Here is a 20583-nt window from a genome sequence, read left to right as displayed (position 1 = left end):
GCCATATGAATAGCCCTGGTGAAAATACATATACTTTATTGTATTTCAAGTATATTTAACTTTGCAATAGTACATTACAAATATACTTAGAAAGAAATGTACCATCTTTGAATATACTGAAAGTATGCTTACAACATATTTGCTTACAATTAAACTTTTAACATATTTCAAAATAATTATAATTTAGTATATTTTCTAAAAGTATACTTTAAAAAATATACTTGGAGTTAAAGTTCTGTGCAATTTTTAAAGTATACTAATTTGAACTTATTTTAAAGTTTATTTTAGGTTTACTTTATCTGTTAAAGTTATCATTATAATAATGCACTGACAGCATATTTATAAAAAAAACATTATTTAGCATCCTTTAGAAACAGTATATTTTAAGTAAATTTTGAAAGTATATGTAGTGTACAAATGTATATTATCTTTATGGAGAATCTTTAGTGTTAGTAAACTAGTAGGATATTAATTTTGTGCTGCAGGTATACTTGCAAGTATTCTTTTACTATACTTTTAGTTAACTAGTGTACTCATACTGAAAGTGTACATGCAAGTGTTCTGTTAGTGTACTCTTAATAAACTAGTAAGTTACTAATTGTGTGCTGCAAGTTTTCTTTTACTATACTTTTAGTTAACTAGTAATTTACTACTCAACTTTACTTTAAGTGAACTTAACATCATACTATAAATATTAATATATTGCACTTAAAGTACAATACAATGTGTATTAATTTTTTTACTTGTACCTTTTAATTGTACTTTCAATTTGAAGCTAAATCTTTCGTATGCTATCAGTGAGCTAATCAAACAAAAATAATAAATACAAAAATTATATATATATAATGGGACACTACAGTGGGACACTGTAGAAATTGTAAAAAAGGAATGGAATAATTTACAAATCTCATAAACTTATATTTTATTCACAATAGAATATAGACTATCTCTGCCCATCTTGACTTCTGAGAGACACTGCCACACTTTTTATACCCAATCATGTTGCCAATTTAGTTGCAAATTGGTCCTTTAGTTGTTCCTTATGTACATTTAACTTTTATACTCTTATTGCTACCTGTCCCAACTTTTTGGGAATGTGTAGCTCTCATAAAATCCAAATTGAGCCAATATTTGGCATGACATTTCAAAATGTCTCACTTTCAACATTTGATATGTTATTTATATTATATTGTGAATAAAATATAAGTTTATGAGATTTGTAAATTATTCCATTCCTTTTTTACTCACAATTTCTACAGTGTCCCAACTTTTTCTGATTTGAGGTTGTATATATATATCTATATATATGGCTGAACCCCCTGAATATTAACTTTCGTTCTGGACTCCATTTCCCATAATCCCGCATACCTGGACTGATTACTCTGCCACCTGAAACTCATTGGACAGCCTATATAAACCCTCTGGAAACATTCAGTCAGTGCAAAGTCTTGATTTGTACCGGCTGTCATTGCTGACCCTTTTGCCTGTTTCATGACTACGAGATTTGCCTGCCCTATATTGCTGTGTTTGCTGTCGTTTGACCTTGCCTGTTGGAATATGAGTGTGTTTAATAAAAACCTGCAGATGGATCCTCAGTGTCAAAGTGCTTTGTTACACAAGCAGTATACAATAAGTAACCTAATAGTTTACTAAGAGTACACTAACAGAACACTTGCATGTACACTTTCAGTATATGACTAGTAAACTACTAGTTAAATAAAAGTATATTAAAAATTCACTTGGAAGTATACCTGCAGCACAAAATTAGTAACCTACTAGTTTACTAAGAGTAATCTAACAGAACATTTGCATGTGCACTTGAAGTATAAGTCTAGAAAACTACTAGTATACTCATGAGTTCACTTGCAGTACAAATAAAGAACTAATTGTGCACTAGTTGTACACTTAAAGTTGACTACTCTTACACTTATAGTACACTTAGAAGTATACTTTTATATACTAAAAGTGGGCCAATTTAGTCCCAAGCGGTATTCAAGCAGTACACTTACAAGTTTACTACTAGAACATAAATGTTAGTACACTTACTACATAAAGTATACTTAAAACTATACTCCAACATTACTTAAGTATACTTAATATAATGAACTTGAAGTATACTTCTTTTTCGTAAGGGTACCCGTACTTTCACATTTTGTTTCAAACTGAATATTAAAACAGCAAATAAAATAAGTTAACAAGTTCAATCTTTCCAGCGAAACTCGCCAGTGTGTTGACACGCGTCATCAACACCGACACTTTTCCACGCACGCTATTGGATGAAGGCAACAAATACGTCATGAACTTCGGACCCCAAACGTAGCTGCTTGCTCTATTCGCCGGGAAAATAACCTGGAGAAAATTACCGATATTATAGAAATGTGCAAAGTATGTAAGTGGCAACAAATTTTATTTGCTTTGTTGAAAAGCGTAGCGGTTACATTTAAAAAACTGGGTTATCCCCAGGGTGCGATTTGCCGGGGGGATGCGTGGGATTTCCCCCTTTCTGGTCAATGTATCCCTGCCTCTGCTTAATTATTTTTATCCCCGGGGGGATAAATTTATCCCCCTCTCAAAGTGATCAGTGCTACTACACTAGTGGCGAGACGGATCACAAAACTTATCACGGATCGTTTGATTAAAGTCAATTTTGTTTTAAAATGCGCTACTTTGGCTGGCTCTGATACAGCTGCCGCGCAGCATCTCTGTATTCATAGATATGTATAAAGGCTAGATGGCTTACGGCCGAGTCCCTAACGGCATCACCTGGCGGCCATCTTACGACAGGGCGCTCGCTCACTCATAGCATTGAGTTTAATGGTGCAGGTACTTTTAAATGACCATAACTTGCTCAATTTTCGACCGATTTTCAAACGGTTTGGTTTTTTACAAACGTTATTAAAGGGACACAAGGCAGCATTTTTATGTTAATAAATCATCTTCGTAAGTCGGTATATGGTTAAATGACTCATTACATGAAGAATGAAGACCCTCTCGCCAGCCCTTACCGTCTGTAGGAAGAATACCCCACTTGCAAGTTCGCTGTATCCGACCCGGTGTCCTTCAGTCTCGTAAAGTCTCAGATATAGAAAGCATTTACTCCCAGACACCAGGGGGAGCTAGTAGAGGAATAATACTCAGACTTGCCTGGTGTGCCTTTAACGTGGCTATAATTCTGGATGCTTTAACATGTTTCATTATTTTTGTATTTATTTTTAGTATAGGTATGCAGTGTCATAGGTACGTATTTGCCGTTTATAACAAACCAAACCGTTTGAAAATCGGTAAAAAATTAAGCAAGTTATGGTCATTTAAAAGTACCTGCATCATTAAAACTCAATGCTACGAGTGAGCGAGCGCCCTGTCGTAAGATGGCCGCCAAAATGCGGACGTTGCACTCAATTGGCCAGCAGCGCGGACGAGCCATCTAGCCTTTATACATATCTATGTCTGTATTCACCACTCTGAAGACTTGATCAATGTCCCGCCCACGGCGCTATCTGATTGGTTACAGACCAGGTTACATCTCACGAGTAATAGCCTATCAACACTTGCGAGATGGTTATGGAGCTGTGTGTCGAAAAGATGAAATGCAGCATATTCAGCCGCATATTAATAAAGCGGGAATAAAGATCACAATCTGATTATCTGTTTATGATGACAAGCAGAGTTAGTGTCCCAGTCACACCATTGAGAATGGCAGAAGTTACACACATGATAAATGCCGATGTGGCGTTTAGCGAGGCGCGGGCGCGTCCAGTTTGCGCAAATGAGGCTAAGTGACTAACACATAATGCATCTGACTTCTCTATCATTTCACTGTAGCTCAGCATCGCGGTGTAAAGTTAATGTTATTACTTTAAAAGTAGCATTAAAACTGTTTCTACTGTAATGGTTTAACTTTGCAATCAATACATTGTTCATATTTATGTTTAAGTTGACACTACTTTGTGCCAGATAGTTTTGCCATTCAAGATTTAATTCTTGCGTGTTTTTTCGTTGTGCATGATCACAGTTCATATGTGTGGGGAAAGATAATCTATTAGAGTAAAAATATTGCGTTAGGCTGCTTCATGAGTTAATAAGAAAAAAGATTTTACAATTCCTGCAAATGCAGTGATGAGTTCATGTTCTCATGATTTATTTTATGAATTAAAATGTTTTGAAATGTGCTGTGGACAGAGACGCATTATGTCAAGAATTATAAAAAATCGTCAATACGCTCATAATTTGTGCTAAAATAGTATAAATGTTTAGTTTTAAAACCATTTTGAAAAGCTGGTTATATTTTTATGTTTCTGCGCAAGTTCAGCAGACAGTGAGGTTCGGGTTTGTTCCAATCAGAGCTCGTGAGCGGAGAGCGCATTTCTGAATATTAGAAATATTTTAATTAGAAATATATTTTAAAAAATAATAATATTATAATGGATTTTTGTTTAGGTCGGACAATAATTACCAAATTTCTCTCTCATATTGCTCTTCATAACCACTGAAAACAATCAAAAAAGTTAAAACTAGTGGTGGGTACAAAATGACTCATGACGAAATATGGTGGGTACCCACCGTCGCCGAAATCGACGCCTATGAAAACATCCCCCCCTCTGTTTTTTTCACAAATCGCACCCTGGTTATCCCTCACCAGAGATCGTCTGATAACACGAAATCTCCCCTCGGCCCACCGTCTATTGGGGTTGGACTTGTCAAATTGTCAACTACAATGCAATTAGAAAAGCACTTGCAAAAATTGCTTCAGATTGCAATGAAAAAGCAGACACAAGACGTGATGCTGCCGCACTCGCTGGTAAGACAAATAATGTGGAAACGATGATAATGACTACACTGTGGAACCGGATGCTAAGCAGATTTTAGGTAACAAGTGTTCATCTGCAAAAAGGCAACATGGACTTATCCACTGCTGTTGAACTATTGCAGTCATTACACTTTTATGTTGGCACTACGAGAGCAGTTTGCTGAGGTAGATGAATCTGCTCGTGCTCTCTGTGTTACTCAGACTTAACAATATGACGTTTACCACAAACGAAAGAGAAAGTGGTTTGTGGATGAGTCATCTGATGAAGATGAAGTATTATTTACTGATGTAAGTCAGAGATTAAAGGTCGAGGCATATTATGTAATTTTGGACAGACTAAAATCATGCCTGGCCAAACGTATTGATGCTTACAAAGAGGTCTGTGATCTTTTTGGTGTTTTCTTTTGCAAGGACTGTACAGAAAGTGAATTGCACATAAGGGCTGATAAACTCTCATCCACTTATCCAGTGGACCTAGATAAAACTTTGACTGATGAACTGATTCAGTTCAGACATTTTATCAAAGACAAAACCTCACTTGCAGAGCTGCTGCAAATTATTGATCAGAATGAACTAAAGACAACATTTCCTAATGTTTTTGTTGCATTTATACTGTATTTAACTTTGTCAGTAACTAACTGTGAAAAATTAACGTGTTTCTGCACTTTCCCTGCTTGCCATTGAATCTGAACTGGTTAGGGACATAGATTTTGAAGACATCATATTCCAGTTTGCTTGGTCAAAATCCAGAAAAGTGCAATTGTAAATAGTTTGAGAATTTGTGCATAATATTACTGCAATTGTTTTTTGTGTGTTGTTCAGTACAAGCAATGTAGCATTACACCACTGAGTAGTTGCACATTAACTACAGACGTTGTTATATGTCAGATTAAAGAGTTGTTTTTTGTGTTTAGTTTTACAAAAGTGACATGTTTATATTGATAGTTTCCTTGTGAAATGTAATAATTGCTCATTCTTACAAAATCTTATAAATTATTAAGTGGATTCTTGCATGATCATTTGTGAGGTGGGTCAGGGACACCACAAGGTCATAATATGCCACTGCTTATTTTAAACAATACATTGTAATACATTTTGATATTGCTTCACCAGATCCTTGCATATGAGACAGCAGGTGTGCCAATCAGGTTTCACGAGGAAATAATGCATTATATATTACCATTAAACTTCATAAATCTAGTAGAGATAATGGTTTTATGTGTACTTAGAAGATGTGATTCACTGTTAACTGTGGGGTGCAGGACTGTTATGGTAACAGGATACAGCGTGCTATGAGAGGGATTGTTTATTCACGTTAGTAAATTAAAGACAAAAATATTCACCAAGTTGTCTACTCTATTTATAATGACAGATATTATATTTTATTTATTTTATGAGACATTTTTTAATTTCTGGAAATATTTAATACAGAATATGACAAATAATGCAGAATCCCCAAAATTCAACATTTTGTTGATTTTGTGCTCTTCCACGATCGCGAACAACTGTAGGGACTGACTGGGAGCCAGATTGTAAAATCAGTATTTTGTCTCTGGTAAGCCCTCAATAAAACTAATAAATGTGACCATTTAGTGCATTAGATATGTGTTTGCTGCCAAGACGGACACAAATATGGTGGCGGTCATGGCAGAAGTGACGTCTTTGGTACCCATGAATTGCTTAATTAACCATGAACATACCTGATAGCTTTTGTGTAGTTGAATTCTGGTGAGCACGTCAACACCATTTAACACCAAAGTGCATCTGTTCCTATTAAAAACAGCTTTTAATTGCTCTTCTCCACAAAGATTCATGTTAAGAAGTTTGTCCCACCTAAGTTTTGATTCCTACTTAAACAAATGAAGTAATATAACCACACTTACAAAAAAGCCACACAATAATCCACTATTTAGAAGTTCAGCTGCCGCCAGCCAATAATTTCCTAAGCCAAATTGAGCTGATAAAGTTTGGCTGAGCCGGCTAGAATTATTTGCATCAAATAATATTTCTATCACATAGAGACATACACACACAAAATATAAAAACCAATACACGAGATCTATTTTCCGCCTGGTTTCATAACAGCACAGTCTTGGCATACGTCATCAAGCCTGGTTTATTTAAGTTAACTGAGCATTACATTCACAAGCCATACGCATATTACAACAATTTACAATTAACTAAGAATGAACTTTATAATTGTTAATATTTTGAAATAAGACAGTCTTGATGACGTATGCAGCGTAAAAATGCGACCTCCGGAGGCCGCAGTCTTCGGATTGAGAAACGGGCAGAGACTCACAGGGATGACGACCAATTAAAATTGCTACTGAAGAAGTGATGCATTTTTTTCTCGCACTGATCTAAATGGCGGAAAGAAGCAAGCATTGTAATTTTGATCTCACTTCTCACATACTTTCCTAATTCCTACTTACTTTTTTTTAACTTAGACCTACCCAGACTTTTGTTAAATCTTCAGGGCCCGGTTGCACAAACCTGAATCAAAGATTGATGTTATGAACAAAATATTCTGGAACAGAGAGATTTATAGCACTGAACGTGATATAACTGCAGTAACAAACCATCCTTTCCACATTGCTAATTCACGACGCATGATTCAGTGTACATTTAAGTGAAATGTGCAAAACTTTGTCCAAAATAATACTGATAACAGTGTGTGTTTATATTACAGTTTTTCTCAGTCTCATTTTCTCATTACCTGGAAAGATTGAGATCTAGTTAATCAGTATAACATATATGACTGCTATAAAAATGAAGATGAATATATGAACAGATTGGCATTTTTAAACTCTTATATTAAGGAATGTACATATGCAAATATATTTGTGATGGGTGATTTAAATGCAGACATCTCTGATGACAAATCTCTCTTTGGTCAGCATTTGATGCAGTTCTGTCATGACAGTAAACTGTTTTTTTCCAGCAAGAAATTTCTGCCTGTAGATAGTTATACTTACATCAGTGAAGCATGGCACACAACATCTTGGCTGGATCATGTAATCTGTACAGCTGATGCCCATGATAGTCTGGAGACAGTGGAAATTATGTATGGGTTGACTACTACTGATCACTTACCTGTCTCCATGACAATAAATGTTGATAACCTACCTGGTTGCAGCAGATCGACAGTAGATGGCGCCAATGGGGTCAAAGTGAATTGGGCTAAACAATCTAAAGAGGATGTCATGTTTTATTGTGAGAGAACAGATGTTCTCTTAAGGGAAGTACAGCTACCCATGAATGCTATTTTATGTACAAATATTAACTGTAATGATGATACTCACTGTAATGATCTATGTGAAATGTACAATAGTATAGTGAGTGCTATATATGAGGCCAGTAGACCTCTACACACTCACCCCAGAAAGGCTAAGAAAACCAAGCCTGGTTGGACAAAGTATGTAGCTGCCCATCAGGAAGCCGCTAAGACAGCTCATAGAGCCTGGGTTATAGCCGGTCGACCCAGACAGGGGCCAGAATTAGAGCATAAGAAACTTACAAATGCTAGATATAAATATGCAGTGCGTTTTGTTGGGAAGCATGAGCAAGCCTTAAGAGCTCATTCTATGGCTGAAAACTTGCTTGGTAACAATGTCACTGACTTCTGGAAAGAGGTAAAAGTTACAAATAGGGCCAAAGCAGTACTGCCATGCCACATTGAAGGGGTATCTGGTGGAGACAATATAGCAGAGCAGTGGAGGCAGCACTACGCAGCTCTGTTTAATTGTATTAAAAGTGAGCCTTATTGTGTGGGCAAGTTAAATGAGGAAGTAATTAATTTTACTCCCAGTGAGGTTTATCATGTTATAGAGCAACTAGCTGATAACAAAGCTAGTGGCAAAGATAACATCACTGCGGAGCACCTTAAGTTAGCCAGCCCCAGGGTAGCAGCTCTACTGTCCATCTGCTTTACAGGGCTGATGACACATGGTATATTGCCAGACAACATGTTGACAGTCACATTAGTGCCGGTTATTAAGGATAAGGCAGGTAAAATAGGGAGTTTGGACAACTATAGACCCATTGCCTTAGCCAGCATTCTTTCAAAGGTGTTAGAAAAGATGCTACTAGATAGACTGAGTGAGTTCATTTACACGACAGAAAATCAATTTGGTTTTAAGGCCAAGCACAGTACAGATCTATGTATCTATGCCTTGAAAGAAGCTGTTGAATCCTACAGAAGGCAGGGATCTACAATATTTCTAGGGTTTATTGATGCCTCCAAGGCATTTGACAGGGTAAATCACCATAAGCTTTTTACTAAACTCAAGCTTAGGGGGGTGCCTGGATGCATCATACGTATCCTGGTTTACTGGTATGCCAAACAACATATGCAAGTTAAATGGGGAAACAGCCTATCCTCATCCTTTAGTGTAGGCAATGGAGTAAGGCAGGGGGGGCTTCTGTCTCCAGCCTTGTTTAACCTATACATGGACAGCCTGTCGAATCAGTTAGGGAAGTGTAAGACAGGTTGTCTGATAGGGAACACTCTGTTAAAGCATCTGATGTATGCAGATGATTTGGCTATTATGTCCCCTAGCACTGTTGGGTTCCAGCAGCTGTTAAATATATGCTCTGAGTATGGGGTTGAGTTTGATGTACAGTACAATGCAAAAAAGAGTGTTGTATTGATATGTAGGGCCAAGGAGGATCAGAAGATACATTTTCCAATGTTTTACTTGTCAGGGCAATCCCTCTGTGTATCTAACTGTACGAAATATCTTGGGCACATCATCACTGACAGGATGGAAGATGATGCAGATATGTATAGGCACAGATGAATGTTGTATGTTCAAGCAAATATGTTGGTCCGGAAATTCCATCACTGTTCTGATGATGTGAAAGTGAGCTTGTTTCGTGCATATTGCACCCCTATCTATGCAGCCCCATTGTGGGTCAAAGGAGACCATGCGCAAACTTCAGGTAGCATATAATGACTGCCTGAGGATACTTCTGAACAAGCCCAGGAGACTTGATGAGTCTCAAAATTGTATTATAGTGATGCTCACAAGCCCCAGGTACAGCTCAGTTAGATATCAATCATATTTGTGGAAACATTGGTGTGGGTGCCTGTTAAGACTCTCATGAATCAAAGTATGTTTTTGTGTGTGTATGTATTTATTCCCTCTGTTATGTTGTATGTCATGATGTTGGGCCTAGAGCCTGTAATAAAGTTTATATATATACATCTGTAGACATGTAGTGGCAGCTTCAGTCATTTGCAGCTATGAAAAGTTTGGCGGCTGCAGCAGTCATTTAGGTTTTGGTTGAGCCGGCTATCCAGCCAATAACTTCATCAGCCAGCCATTATTCTCAAAACAAATGGCTTCGGGCTCTAATCCTGACAGACAATTTAAGCAGAATCACAGAAAATAAACAGATGCACTCTGAGAAATTAAAGGAAAGTTTACACACACATGACTTGTATTAACAAAGTCTGCTTCATTTGGAAATATTGCCTTGTGTATGCGAACTGAACCAACACTGTAGCCATGTAACCCCTGGTTTCAAAACAAAGCAATCGATCTACAGGTCTGAAAACACCCTAAGATTAACTTTTATGATCCACTTTCAATGTTGACTAGTGTCTATAAATCCATTACAGATGTTATGATCTCTATATAGTCTCACTATAATCTATATGTGATTTCTGTCTGAACATCAGATCACAATCTTACTTCAGTATCTTCAGTTTACAGTCAGGATTCTTCAGTACATCAGAGATCAGCTTCACTCCTGAATCTGTGAGTTTATTATAAGACAGATCCAGATGTCTCAGGTGTGATGGGTTTGATCTCAGAGCTTTAGTCAGAGCAACACAACCTTCATCTGTGATATCACAACCATACAACCTGTAGAGAAGAGAGACTTTATGTGGATTATCTAAAACTACAAACACAAATCTCTAACCTAGGGCTGTGCAATTAATCGTTTTTCGATTTCAATTTCGATTTTTGCACATTTCGATTGCAAAAACAAGATAATCGAGGGAGATCGATTAGTGTGCCGCATTTCTGTTATTTCGTTTTGAAGTAGCTGCGCCTCGCACACAAAGTAGAAATACTCATGTATTTGTTCAGTTTTATGCTTTTCAAGCGAGCGGAGGCAAACAATCACTCACGTTTAAAATATTATCAGCTGGATCGTGGCGCCGATCTCTGTCTCTCTATCTCTCTCACACACGTGCAGAGAGCTGCGCGCTCAGGCATCTGTTTAAAGTCAGACCACTAGGTAATAATCCTGTTTATTTTTGTAAAGTTATATGCATTTCAAGCGATCGTGTTTAAAACGTGAATCGCGTTCTGCTGGCACTTAAACACTACTGCTTTGACACGTGTAGCCTTCTGCAGCAACACTAAACAATGCATTGAATGTATGCAGGGCTTGACATTAACACCTGCCAAATGCGGGTAGATTTCGGCTGCGGCGGGTAAGACAATCTCACTAGCCACTTTGGCTGGTTGAATATACATTTTTGTAGTTTTCTTAAAAGTTATGCAAAATGATAACCAATGCGCAATTCGACACTGGAAAACTACAACTCCCATGAGCACTCCCTGCGCCGAGCGCAACACACAAAGACAGCGGAGCGTTGCGGACCAAAGCGCCACCTCCCAGAGAGCGCGCCAGAGGTGATGGATTAGCGAATGCACAAGAGGACGCAGTCTGAGCGCATACACACTTCGGGAAAGACAAAACAATTGCATGGAAGTGATCAGAGAGATATAAATTGCGTGCACATTCTCAGGGCAAGAGCAGAGAGAAATTCAGCGCATACCTGAATGCACACGAAATCAAAGGAAACCCGCCAGCTGAGAGCTTCGAACTTCGCGCATCATTTTAATGTAGGCTACTTTGGGGCAACAATAATGCCCTCTCGACAGTAAGTCATTAAAAGTCTTAAATCACTTTTAACAGAAAACATGATCAAGCATATAAAATACAATCTGCATAAACAAGTTGAAAGTAAAATTCATGTACATTTCTTGACTGCTGTTGTTAATAAATATTTAAAGTGGTTGTCGAGGGGTTTTGTGTTTATTTTTTCAGTTAATCTTCTACACCCCTGCTCCACTTTTAATATATTCATTCTATGTAAATCTATTAATGCCTTACTGGACTGTTTTTATGCACCTAAATATATGATATGATCTATACTGATATACCTGGTATATACCAGCTAATAAATGTTGTCCTAATTTGGGTGGTCAGATTTGAAATTCATTCTGCATCTAATTTAGCTAAACCAAGTAAATTTGCTCGAATTAATGTCATTTTAGGATGCCAAAGTCAAGTTTAATCATATAAAATGTATTTTACCAGCAACAAAATTGTGGCCTGTGAAAATGCTGAGTGGCTAGTAACTTTGGAAAACAACTAGCCATTTTGGCTGGTGAGCAAAAAAGTTAAAGTCAAGCCCATGTATAAATGCATGTTTTTACAGTCATTTAAGTAATCGTGTTAAATAATCGAGATTAAGATTTTTATCAAAACAATCGGGATTATGATTTTTCTCATAATCGAGCAGCCCTACTCTAACCTCCATCTCTTCATGTAATGTTCCTCTTTCAATCCCTCAGTAACTGAGACACTGTGTGTTTAAATGTCAAATAAATCCATCACACAGCTGACTATTAGTGTTAGATGTCCTAAACATTTCTTCATAAATCTGTATTGAGTTCATGACTCACACTGAATACATGATCTTATTTCCTTAAGTGTTTGTGTTCATAATGGACAAGATGTTGTCTGACTCTCAGCTAACAGAGAAAAGTTCTAAGAACGTTCCCTGAAAGTTCCCAAAAACGTTCGGCCAACATAAAAAGTGTTCAGTTTTCTTGATGTTCTAAGAATGTTTCTGGGTTGTCTGAATGTTAGATGAATGTTACATTCTACCATTTTCAAACGTTATGTCAATGTCATGTTTTAATGTTCACACAATGTTTAAAAAAACAAATGTTTTTTAGACTTATTTGCTTGTTACGTAAATGATAGAGTAGGACTGGACAATAATTCAATATCAATATATCTCGCAGTATAATATTTTTCGATTACAGTAATATGGTTTCCAGACACATTTCCAATATTTCGATACAACGTCCTGTGGCCGTTCACATGTCACATGTAAAAACGCATGTTAAACACAGGTCAAGGGGCTACTTCCCTCTTAAACGTGTGGTGTCTTGTAGTTAAAGGACAAGTTGGGTATTTTACACTTAAAGCCCTGTTTTCAGATTGTTTATGATGAAATAGAACGGTTTTGACTGAAATTTTGACATATGATGCTGGCCCGAAAACATTCGGGTGTTTATTGTATTACCCCCCACCTCTACAATGGCTGTATAGGTGCACTGGAACAATCCTTCCTAAAATGCATTAAATTTTCGTTTACAAAGCCGTGAAACTCACCGAATGGTCGGGGGTGTTCACTGATATGCTCACACAAATATCGCTGCAAAAGATGCTTTCCAACAGCTGTTTTAGCATTCATTGTAAACTTGTGGACCTATCTTTCCAAATGCCTCACACCCGTATATTCTTCTGCTGAAAGCTTGAATAATAGACACTCCAGCCCAGTTGGTGGCGATAATCCACCTTTGCCAATTGCAAGAATAGAAACAACGTTTCCGGCAGCGGAGTAATACCTCACAGCACATCTAATACAAGTCAATGGAGTTGGACAATAACTACGATAAAACAGCTGTTGGAAAGCATCTTTTGCAGTGATTTTTGCGTGAGCATACCAGTGAACACCCCTGACCACTCGCTGAGTTTCACGTCTTTGTAAACGAAAGTTTAATGCATTTTAGGAAGGATCGTTTCAGTGCACCTATGCAGCCATTGTAGAGGTGGGAGGTGAAACAACAAACACCCGAAAATTCTCGGGCCAGCATCATATGTCCAAATTTCAGTCAAAACCGTTCTATTTCATCGCGGGCAGTCTGAAAACAGGGCTTTAAGTGTAAAATACCAAACTTGTCCTTTAAGCAATCACGAGCTGCAATCTCCGGGACGACAAGCAAATGGAATGCGGATTTAAATTCGCTCATCTGTACCTCGCATCAAATCATATCATTGTCACCACCATGCGATCAATTAATCTATTCGGGACTTTGGAGTGTTTGCTCAGAGAAGAGCTGTCAGTCACTCAGAAGTATGAGAAGGAGGTGTGGGGTTAGTTTGCATCATGTCACAGCTTCCAATGACGACATCATATAGAGAGGGAGAACAGGAGATGTAATAAACACAAACTAAATTACTGGTGAGAAAAAATATGCTTAATCCATAAGGTGCCAATGTTAGAAAGAATAAAGATGAGGAGAAAAGATACAAGTATGTATGCTGCTGTGTCACCTGGTTATGAGTAATATGTATAATATAATTAAATGTCTAGTATCAAATCACTGATTCTTGAAACTTTGGCAAAAACATGTCCCACAAAGAAAAGTGCTAATTCTGTTGAAAATTAATAACATTTTCATGAAGAAAAAGAATCAATGTTATAATCAGGGAGTCCTTTGCACATATGTAAGGTTCTTTTATGGGTTTATTTTTATTTTTTATTATTTTAATGATTATATGCTGACCCATTGCCTACAAAATCAGCTGTCCTCGGTTAAGAGATAATCATTTCAACTTGATTAAAAAAGTAATAATTGAATTGAATAATATATTTACCTCATGAAAGAGTACATTGTAATATGTATTAAAACTACAAACAGTGAGTTTGAACAATATTTACTATTACTTTGTGATTGCTTAAAATGTGTCCCACATATTTGTCACCACCGTCAGATATTTATAAAAAGCAATAAAATCAGACAACTACAGGGTCAACTGCATTCCTGAGGACCCCATTTTCAAACCTTCAGCTCTTCTGCATGCTTCAAGATCACTCAAGCTCCTGTATGTTTGATATTTTCTCTTAAACTTCTTCATATTTTTGGACACTGCTACTGTGACAACCATAACATGTCAACACCGTCATCTTTGTATAAAAAATATTAGATTAGATCATGAAATAAATGTATAATTTTTCACTATCTAGCTTGCTAAGCAATTACAAGTAGATCAGTAATTTTTATTTTTCTTACTTTATGTAACATTAAATACTACAATAATTTTAGTGTCACGTTGACTTATATTTTCTCCACATATTACTATAATAGCTAATTGAACAAAACTATAGACTAACACAGATGGAACTATGAAAGTCAATACTATGACTGAATAAATCCATAATATATCAAAACAGACACCGGTGGCCCAATTTTTTTCAGAGGTTTGTTTTTGGTTCAGACATCCATTGCAGGCATTCTTGGCAGTTTTTACTGAGGCTTTTTTAATATGCATACCGTTATCAGATTTATACCGTACTGCCCGAAATGGAGAAGTATATCGTGCTAAAAATCTTGGCCATAATCGTCCAGCCATATGATAGAGAAACATTGCATTTTATTATTTTAAAATGTATAGAGGTGGTTTCCCAGACAGGGATTAGACTAGTCCTAGACTAAAGTAAATGTAATAGCTGTCCAAACTGAAAACAACTTGCACTGAAATATTTTAAAATACATCAATGCCATTTGTTTTGCCTTAAAATGCACACAAGTAATGTTTTTAGTAAGGTGTGTTTGTTAAAACAATTTATATTTCATAATTAAACTAAGGCCTAGTCCTGCTTAAGCTAATCCCTATCTGTGAAACCACCCCATAATACATTATTTCTGAATGTTCTGTAAAAATATTGCTGTAGAAAACACAATTCACTTATTAGGTTTAGATGTTGATGATTTGTTTCATTTAAAGTCACCATGGTGTTGATTAGTGTTTGTTTTAGTTGGACTCTTGACCCTTGACTTTTTGTTTGCTAGTTATTCCCTGGTTGTGTTAACTTTGTGTATATAAAACACATTTGTTATGGTAATGTAAAGTTAGTGTAATTCTGTAGCAGTTGGTAGATAAGTTGTTGTTTTAAACATTGTGTGAAAATTAAAACATGAAATTGTCATATCGTTTGAAAATGGTAGAATGTAACATTCATCTAACGTTCAGACAACACAGAAACATTCTTAGAACGTCAAGAAAACTGGACACTTTTTATATTGGAAGAATGTTGGGAACTTTTTTGAGATTGACTGCCGATGTATTAACAACATTAAGAAAATGACTTTTTTTAGAAAAGATTCTTCCAAAGTAAGAGTTCAAAATAAAATCATAAAATAATTAAATTAATTGTATTAAAGCAACACAATTGCACTGTTGCGCTTTTAAACCTCATGTGGGAGCCGTAAGCCAATCTTACATGGAAAACTACATAGTGTTGCTTTAATATGTAAACAGTCATCCGATTGTTGTTAGTTTACTTACTGAAGTTTTTTGGTTTCTTTAATCACAAGCTGCAGTCTCACAAGAACTTCATCTGCTGTATTTTTATCTCCAATAAATGGTTTTAGATCAAGTTCATCCAAATGCTGCTCAGACGTCAACAACACAAAAACTAAAGCTGCCCACTGTGAAGAGGAGAGTTTGGAGTCTCCTACTGATGAAGATTTCACATAATGTTGAATCTCCTGCAGCAGTGAATCATCACCCAGTTCATTCAGACAGTGAATCAGATTGATGGATTTCTCTGGAGACAGATTCTCATTCATCTTCTCTTTAATGTACTCAACAGTTTTCTCTTTCTTGTAGGAGCATCTTCTCATCTGTGTCAGTAGATCCTGTAAGAGAATCTGATTGGACTCCAGTGAAAGACCCAGAAGAAAACGCAGGAAAAGATCCAGATGTCCATTCTTACTCTCTAAAGATTCATCTACAGCTCGCTGATGTAACTCAGATAATGAATCCTGTTTTGATGATTTATGTTTCACTATGCCCCAAATTTTAGAAAACCAACCTGGTTCAGGATCAAACACATTTCTGTTGTTGTTTGTGAAGGAGATGTGAGCATAAAGAGCTGCTAGATGTTCCTGGATGCTGAGATGAACAAAGCAGTAAACTTTCCCCTGATACAAACCAAACTCCTCTCTGAAGATCTGAGTACACAATCCTGAGTACACTGATGCTTCTGCTACATCAATGCCACACTCTCTCAGGTCTTCATCATAGAAGATCAGATTGCCTTTCACAAGCTGCTCAAAAGCCAGTTTCCCCAGTTTGAAGATCATGTCTTCATCTTTCTTCTCATAGTCCTTCTGATGTTTGATGTTTGTCTGAATGATCAGGAAGTGTGTGTACATTTGAGTGAGAGTCTTGGGGATCTCTCTTCTCTCTGCTTCACTCAACATTCTCTCTAGAACAGTGACTGAAATCCAGCAGAAGACTGGGATGTGACACATGATGTAGAGACTCCTGGATGACTTCAGGTGTGAGATGATTTGATCAGACAGACTCTCATCACTGATTCTCTTCCTGAAGTATTCCTCCTTCTGTGGATCAGTGAAGCCTCGTACCTCTGTGACTCGATCAACACACTCAGAGGGGATGAGATCAGCTGCTGCTGGTCTGGAGGTGATCCAGATGAGAGCAGAGGGAAACAGATTCCCCTTGATGAGGTTTGTCAGCATCACGTCCACTGAGGTTGATTCACTTACATCACACAACCTCACACTGCTGTGAAAATCCAGAGACAGACGACACTCATCCAAACCATCAAAGATGAACAACACTTTATATTCATCACTGAAGATTTCCATTTCTTTTGTTTGTGGGAAGAAAAGATGAAGAAGATCTAAAAGACTGAGTGTTTTGTTCTTCATCAAATTGATCTCTCTGAAAGGAAGTGGAAATATGAGGTGGACGTCCTGATTCTCTTTCTCTTCAGCCCAGTCCAGAATGAACTTCTGTACAGAGACTGTTTTTCCAATGCCAGCGACTCCCTTTGTCAGCACACTTCTGATGTGTTTGTCTTGTTCAGGTAAAGGTTTAAAGATGTCATTACATTTGATTGGTGTCTCCTCTGTTGTTGTTCTTCTGGATTGTGTCTCAATCTGTCTCACCTCATGTTCATTACTGATCTCTCCACTTTCACTCTCTGTGATGTAGAGCTCTGTGTAGATCTCATTCAGTAGTGTTGGGTTTCTCTTATTTGATGTTACCTCATACAAACACTCAAACTTCTTCCTCAGATTTGATCTGAATGTGTTCAGGACTTCAGCAAGATCAGAGTCATGACTGTAAATTAAAAATGTATATATCAGATTATTACACAAATACCTGTATGATTAAAATGTACAGAACAAAATGTTTGTATCTTAAGACACATGATTTTTAATGGCTTATAAAACGTTTAATTTAGGCAAAATAAAATCTACTACTGCGCATCTACTACTAAACAAAATAAAATCCTATGATTTACCTGAAATGAGGTGTCACAATTCTGTTGTTGTTTTAATTATTGTTTAATCATTCATTCATTTGTTATTTTCATTTAACCTTTGTGTGGTGTTCAGGTCTGTGGGACCCGTTTTTAATGTTTACATAAATAAAAATTATGCAATTAATTGTTGTTTCAACCTCAGATTCATTGGCCTTGGCTCATTTTCTATGAAGAACATGAAAATAAACAACTTTATAATGGGGTCCACTTAATGCGAATGTATGTACTGTCTTAGCGCACATTAAGTATGTACTCAGTGAAAGCCAGTACCTTTTCTGTAAATATGTGATTTCAGATTCAGCCTAAGTAACAAAAATATGAACAGCACACGAGGTTTAACCATTATCACCTGTTTTTTAAATCATTGTAATCCCACTCACCTGGGTTTGTTAGTATATTTTGCACTTGTGTGTCTTAATCTTCGTCTGTCTTTGTTGTTTGTTCCTGAGTGTAATCCTTCCTCAGCGTCTGCATTATAAATATTCCTGTTTTTGTAATCTTGTGTCCTCGTCCTTTGTGAAGTTAGAGAGTTTGTAAGATGAGGATTCATGTTTTCATTGAAGTCTTGTAGTTGATTCTCAGATTGTTCAATCTTTCTCCTCTGACAGTCAGATTCTGTTCTGATTCGTCTGAACGGCAAGAATGAGAATCAAGAATCACTTTACACTTTAATATTAGTAAGATTTTTCACATGACTTTATTAACTCTACAGTTTTTACACTGCTGTGAATGTAACTTACTAATAAAACTTTCATATGATCTTTTCATTTTCACTTTTTTAATACAAAGATGTGTCTGTGTGCATGAATATGTCTGATAATGAAGAATAATTTCTCATCTCTTTTACAAAATACACGATTGTAAAAAATGTCAAACTACAATAATAGTAGTAAAGATATTTTATACCTGTGTGCGGGTCTTGTCTCTTTATTATTAAACTGTAATGGATGATCCATAGACGCATCACTCTTCATAGACACACAGCTGAACTCTGAATCTGATCTCTTCTGATGATCTGAACTATAACACACAACAGATTTAATACTTTACATTACATAACTAATATTTTTGAAGATTAACATAATTAAAAACAACACTTAAGTATTTTCCTATAATATAAATTTTATTTAAAAAGTGTTTCTATAAAGTACCTGCATCCTGGAAGAAAATCTTCATCTGTTGATGTTTTTGTTTGATCCATGATGTAGCTGCAGAAGTAAATCTGATCAATCTGATCTCCACAACTGATACTGAATGAAAATAACATTCAGACACAAAATAAACTTAAAATCAAAGTGAATAAACAGACATTATAATTCAAATAAATGAATCCTGAGTGTTGAAGAAACAACTGCATCATCAACACAACTACACAACCTCACATTAACACTACATTAACTAAATTAAATTAAGAATCAGAGACAGCGGCAAACTTTCAATAAATAATGCTAATATAAAGATAAGAAACAATTATATAAAAATATAAATCAATAAATCTGTAAAGAAACTATGAATGAAAACGTTATTCATCAAATATTCATCTTTAAACTCTTCTGAAATACAAGTGAAAACATTACTGTTGTGTTGTTTAAAAATGAATGTCATCTTAATTTCTTTATATTCAAAACCATTACATCTATTTATTATTTTGACCATTTTGTTTAAATTTCTGAAAATAAATGCATAACATTATTGAATATATAGCATAAATGATCTTTTACTTAAACACAAACCTATAAACAGTAAAGAAAACTAAAAATAATGTTTGAGTCTTGTTGACAGTAATTTTAAGGTAAGAAATGATTGAATTTAAAAGAGTGAATCTGTCCTTTAAAGAAACTATGAATGAGGAAGTGAAAAGCGTCTCATCTCACCTGAACACACCTGAACACTCGCTGTCATCACAATCTGACTGGATTCACTTTCTCAAAATACTACAACTTTTACATCAACTACACACACAAAAATACATGTAAAGCTGTTTCTACATGTTATATTAATCACTTTGATCATCGATATGTTAAGAAATCAACTCTATCTGTTTAAAATGGCGGAAGATAAACACAAAACAATTTACTTTCACTTTCATCTGTGACGTCACTATTGTATGAGGAAGTGTGAGGTGATTCTCCCTCTGCTGACAGTAAACAAACATTAAACATCTGATTACAAATAATTTAACAGATTTCATTTATAAACGAGACTTAATCATTAATGTGAGTCAATATGTTTACATTCACTGCATGAAACAAAGAGCACATCAACATTAACAATAATTAAACTCAAATCAAAATTACTCCTCTTTTGTTTAACTAATATAAGCCTAATAAAGTCATATGAGTTTAATATAATGTAGACTTAGTGATATTTTATT

At 36.0% G+C, this 20583-nt stretch overlaps 1 protein-coding gene across 1 annotated transcript in view; it reads right to left on the bottom strand.

The window, feature by feature from the left end:
- Positions 1–20583, bottom strand: part of LOC129438994 (protein NLRC3-like) — a 469470-nt gene that overhangs the window by 296238 nt on the left and 152649 nt on the right. The window contains exon 5 of the mRNA XM_073863419.1: positions 16199–18004. Within this exon, the coding sequence (XP_073719520.1) occupies positions 16199–18004 (1806 nt within the window). The remainder of the gene's footprint in view (positions 1–16198; positions 18005–20583) is intronic.

Source organism: Misgurnus anguillicaudatus, chromosome 24 (assembly GCF_027580225.2).
Source record: "Misgurnus anguillicaudatus chromosome 24, ASM2758022v2, whole genome shotgun sequence".
NCBI lineage: Eukaryota > Metazoa > Chordata > Actinopteri > Cypriniformes > Cobitidae > Misgurnus > Misgurnus anguillicaudatus.
Note: the sequence above shows the minus strand (reverse complement) of the source record. Positions and strands in the feature narration are given on the sequence as shown.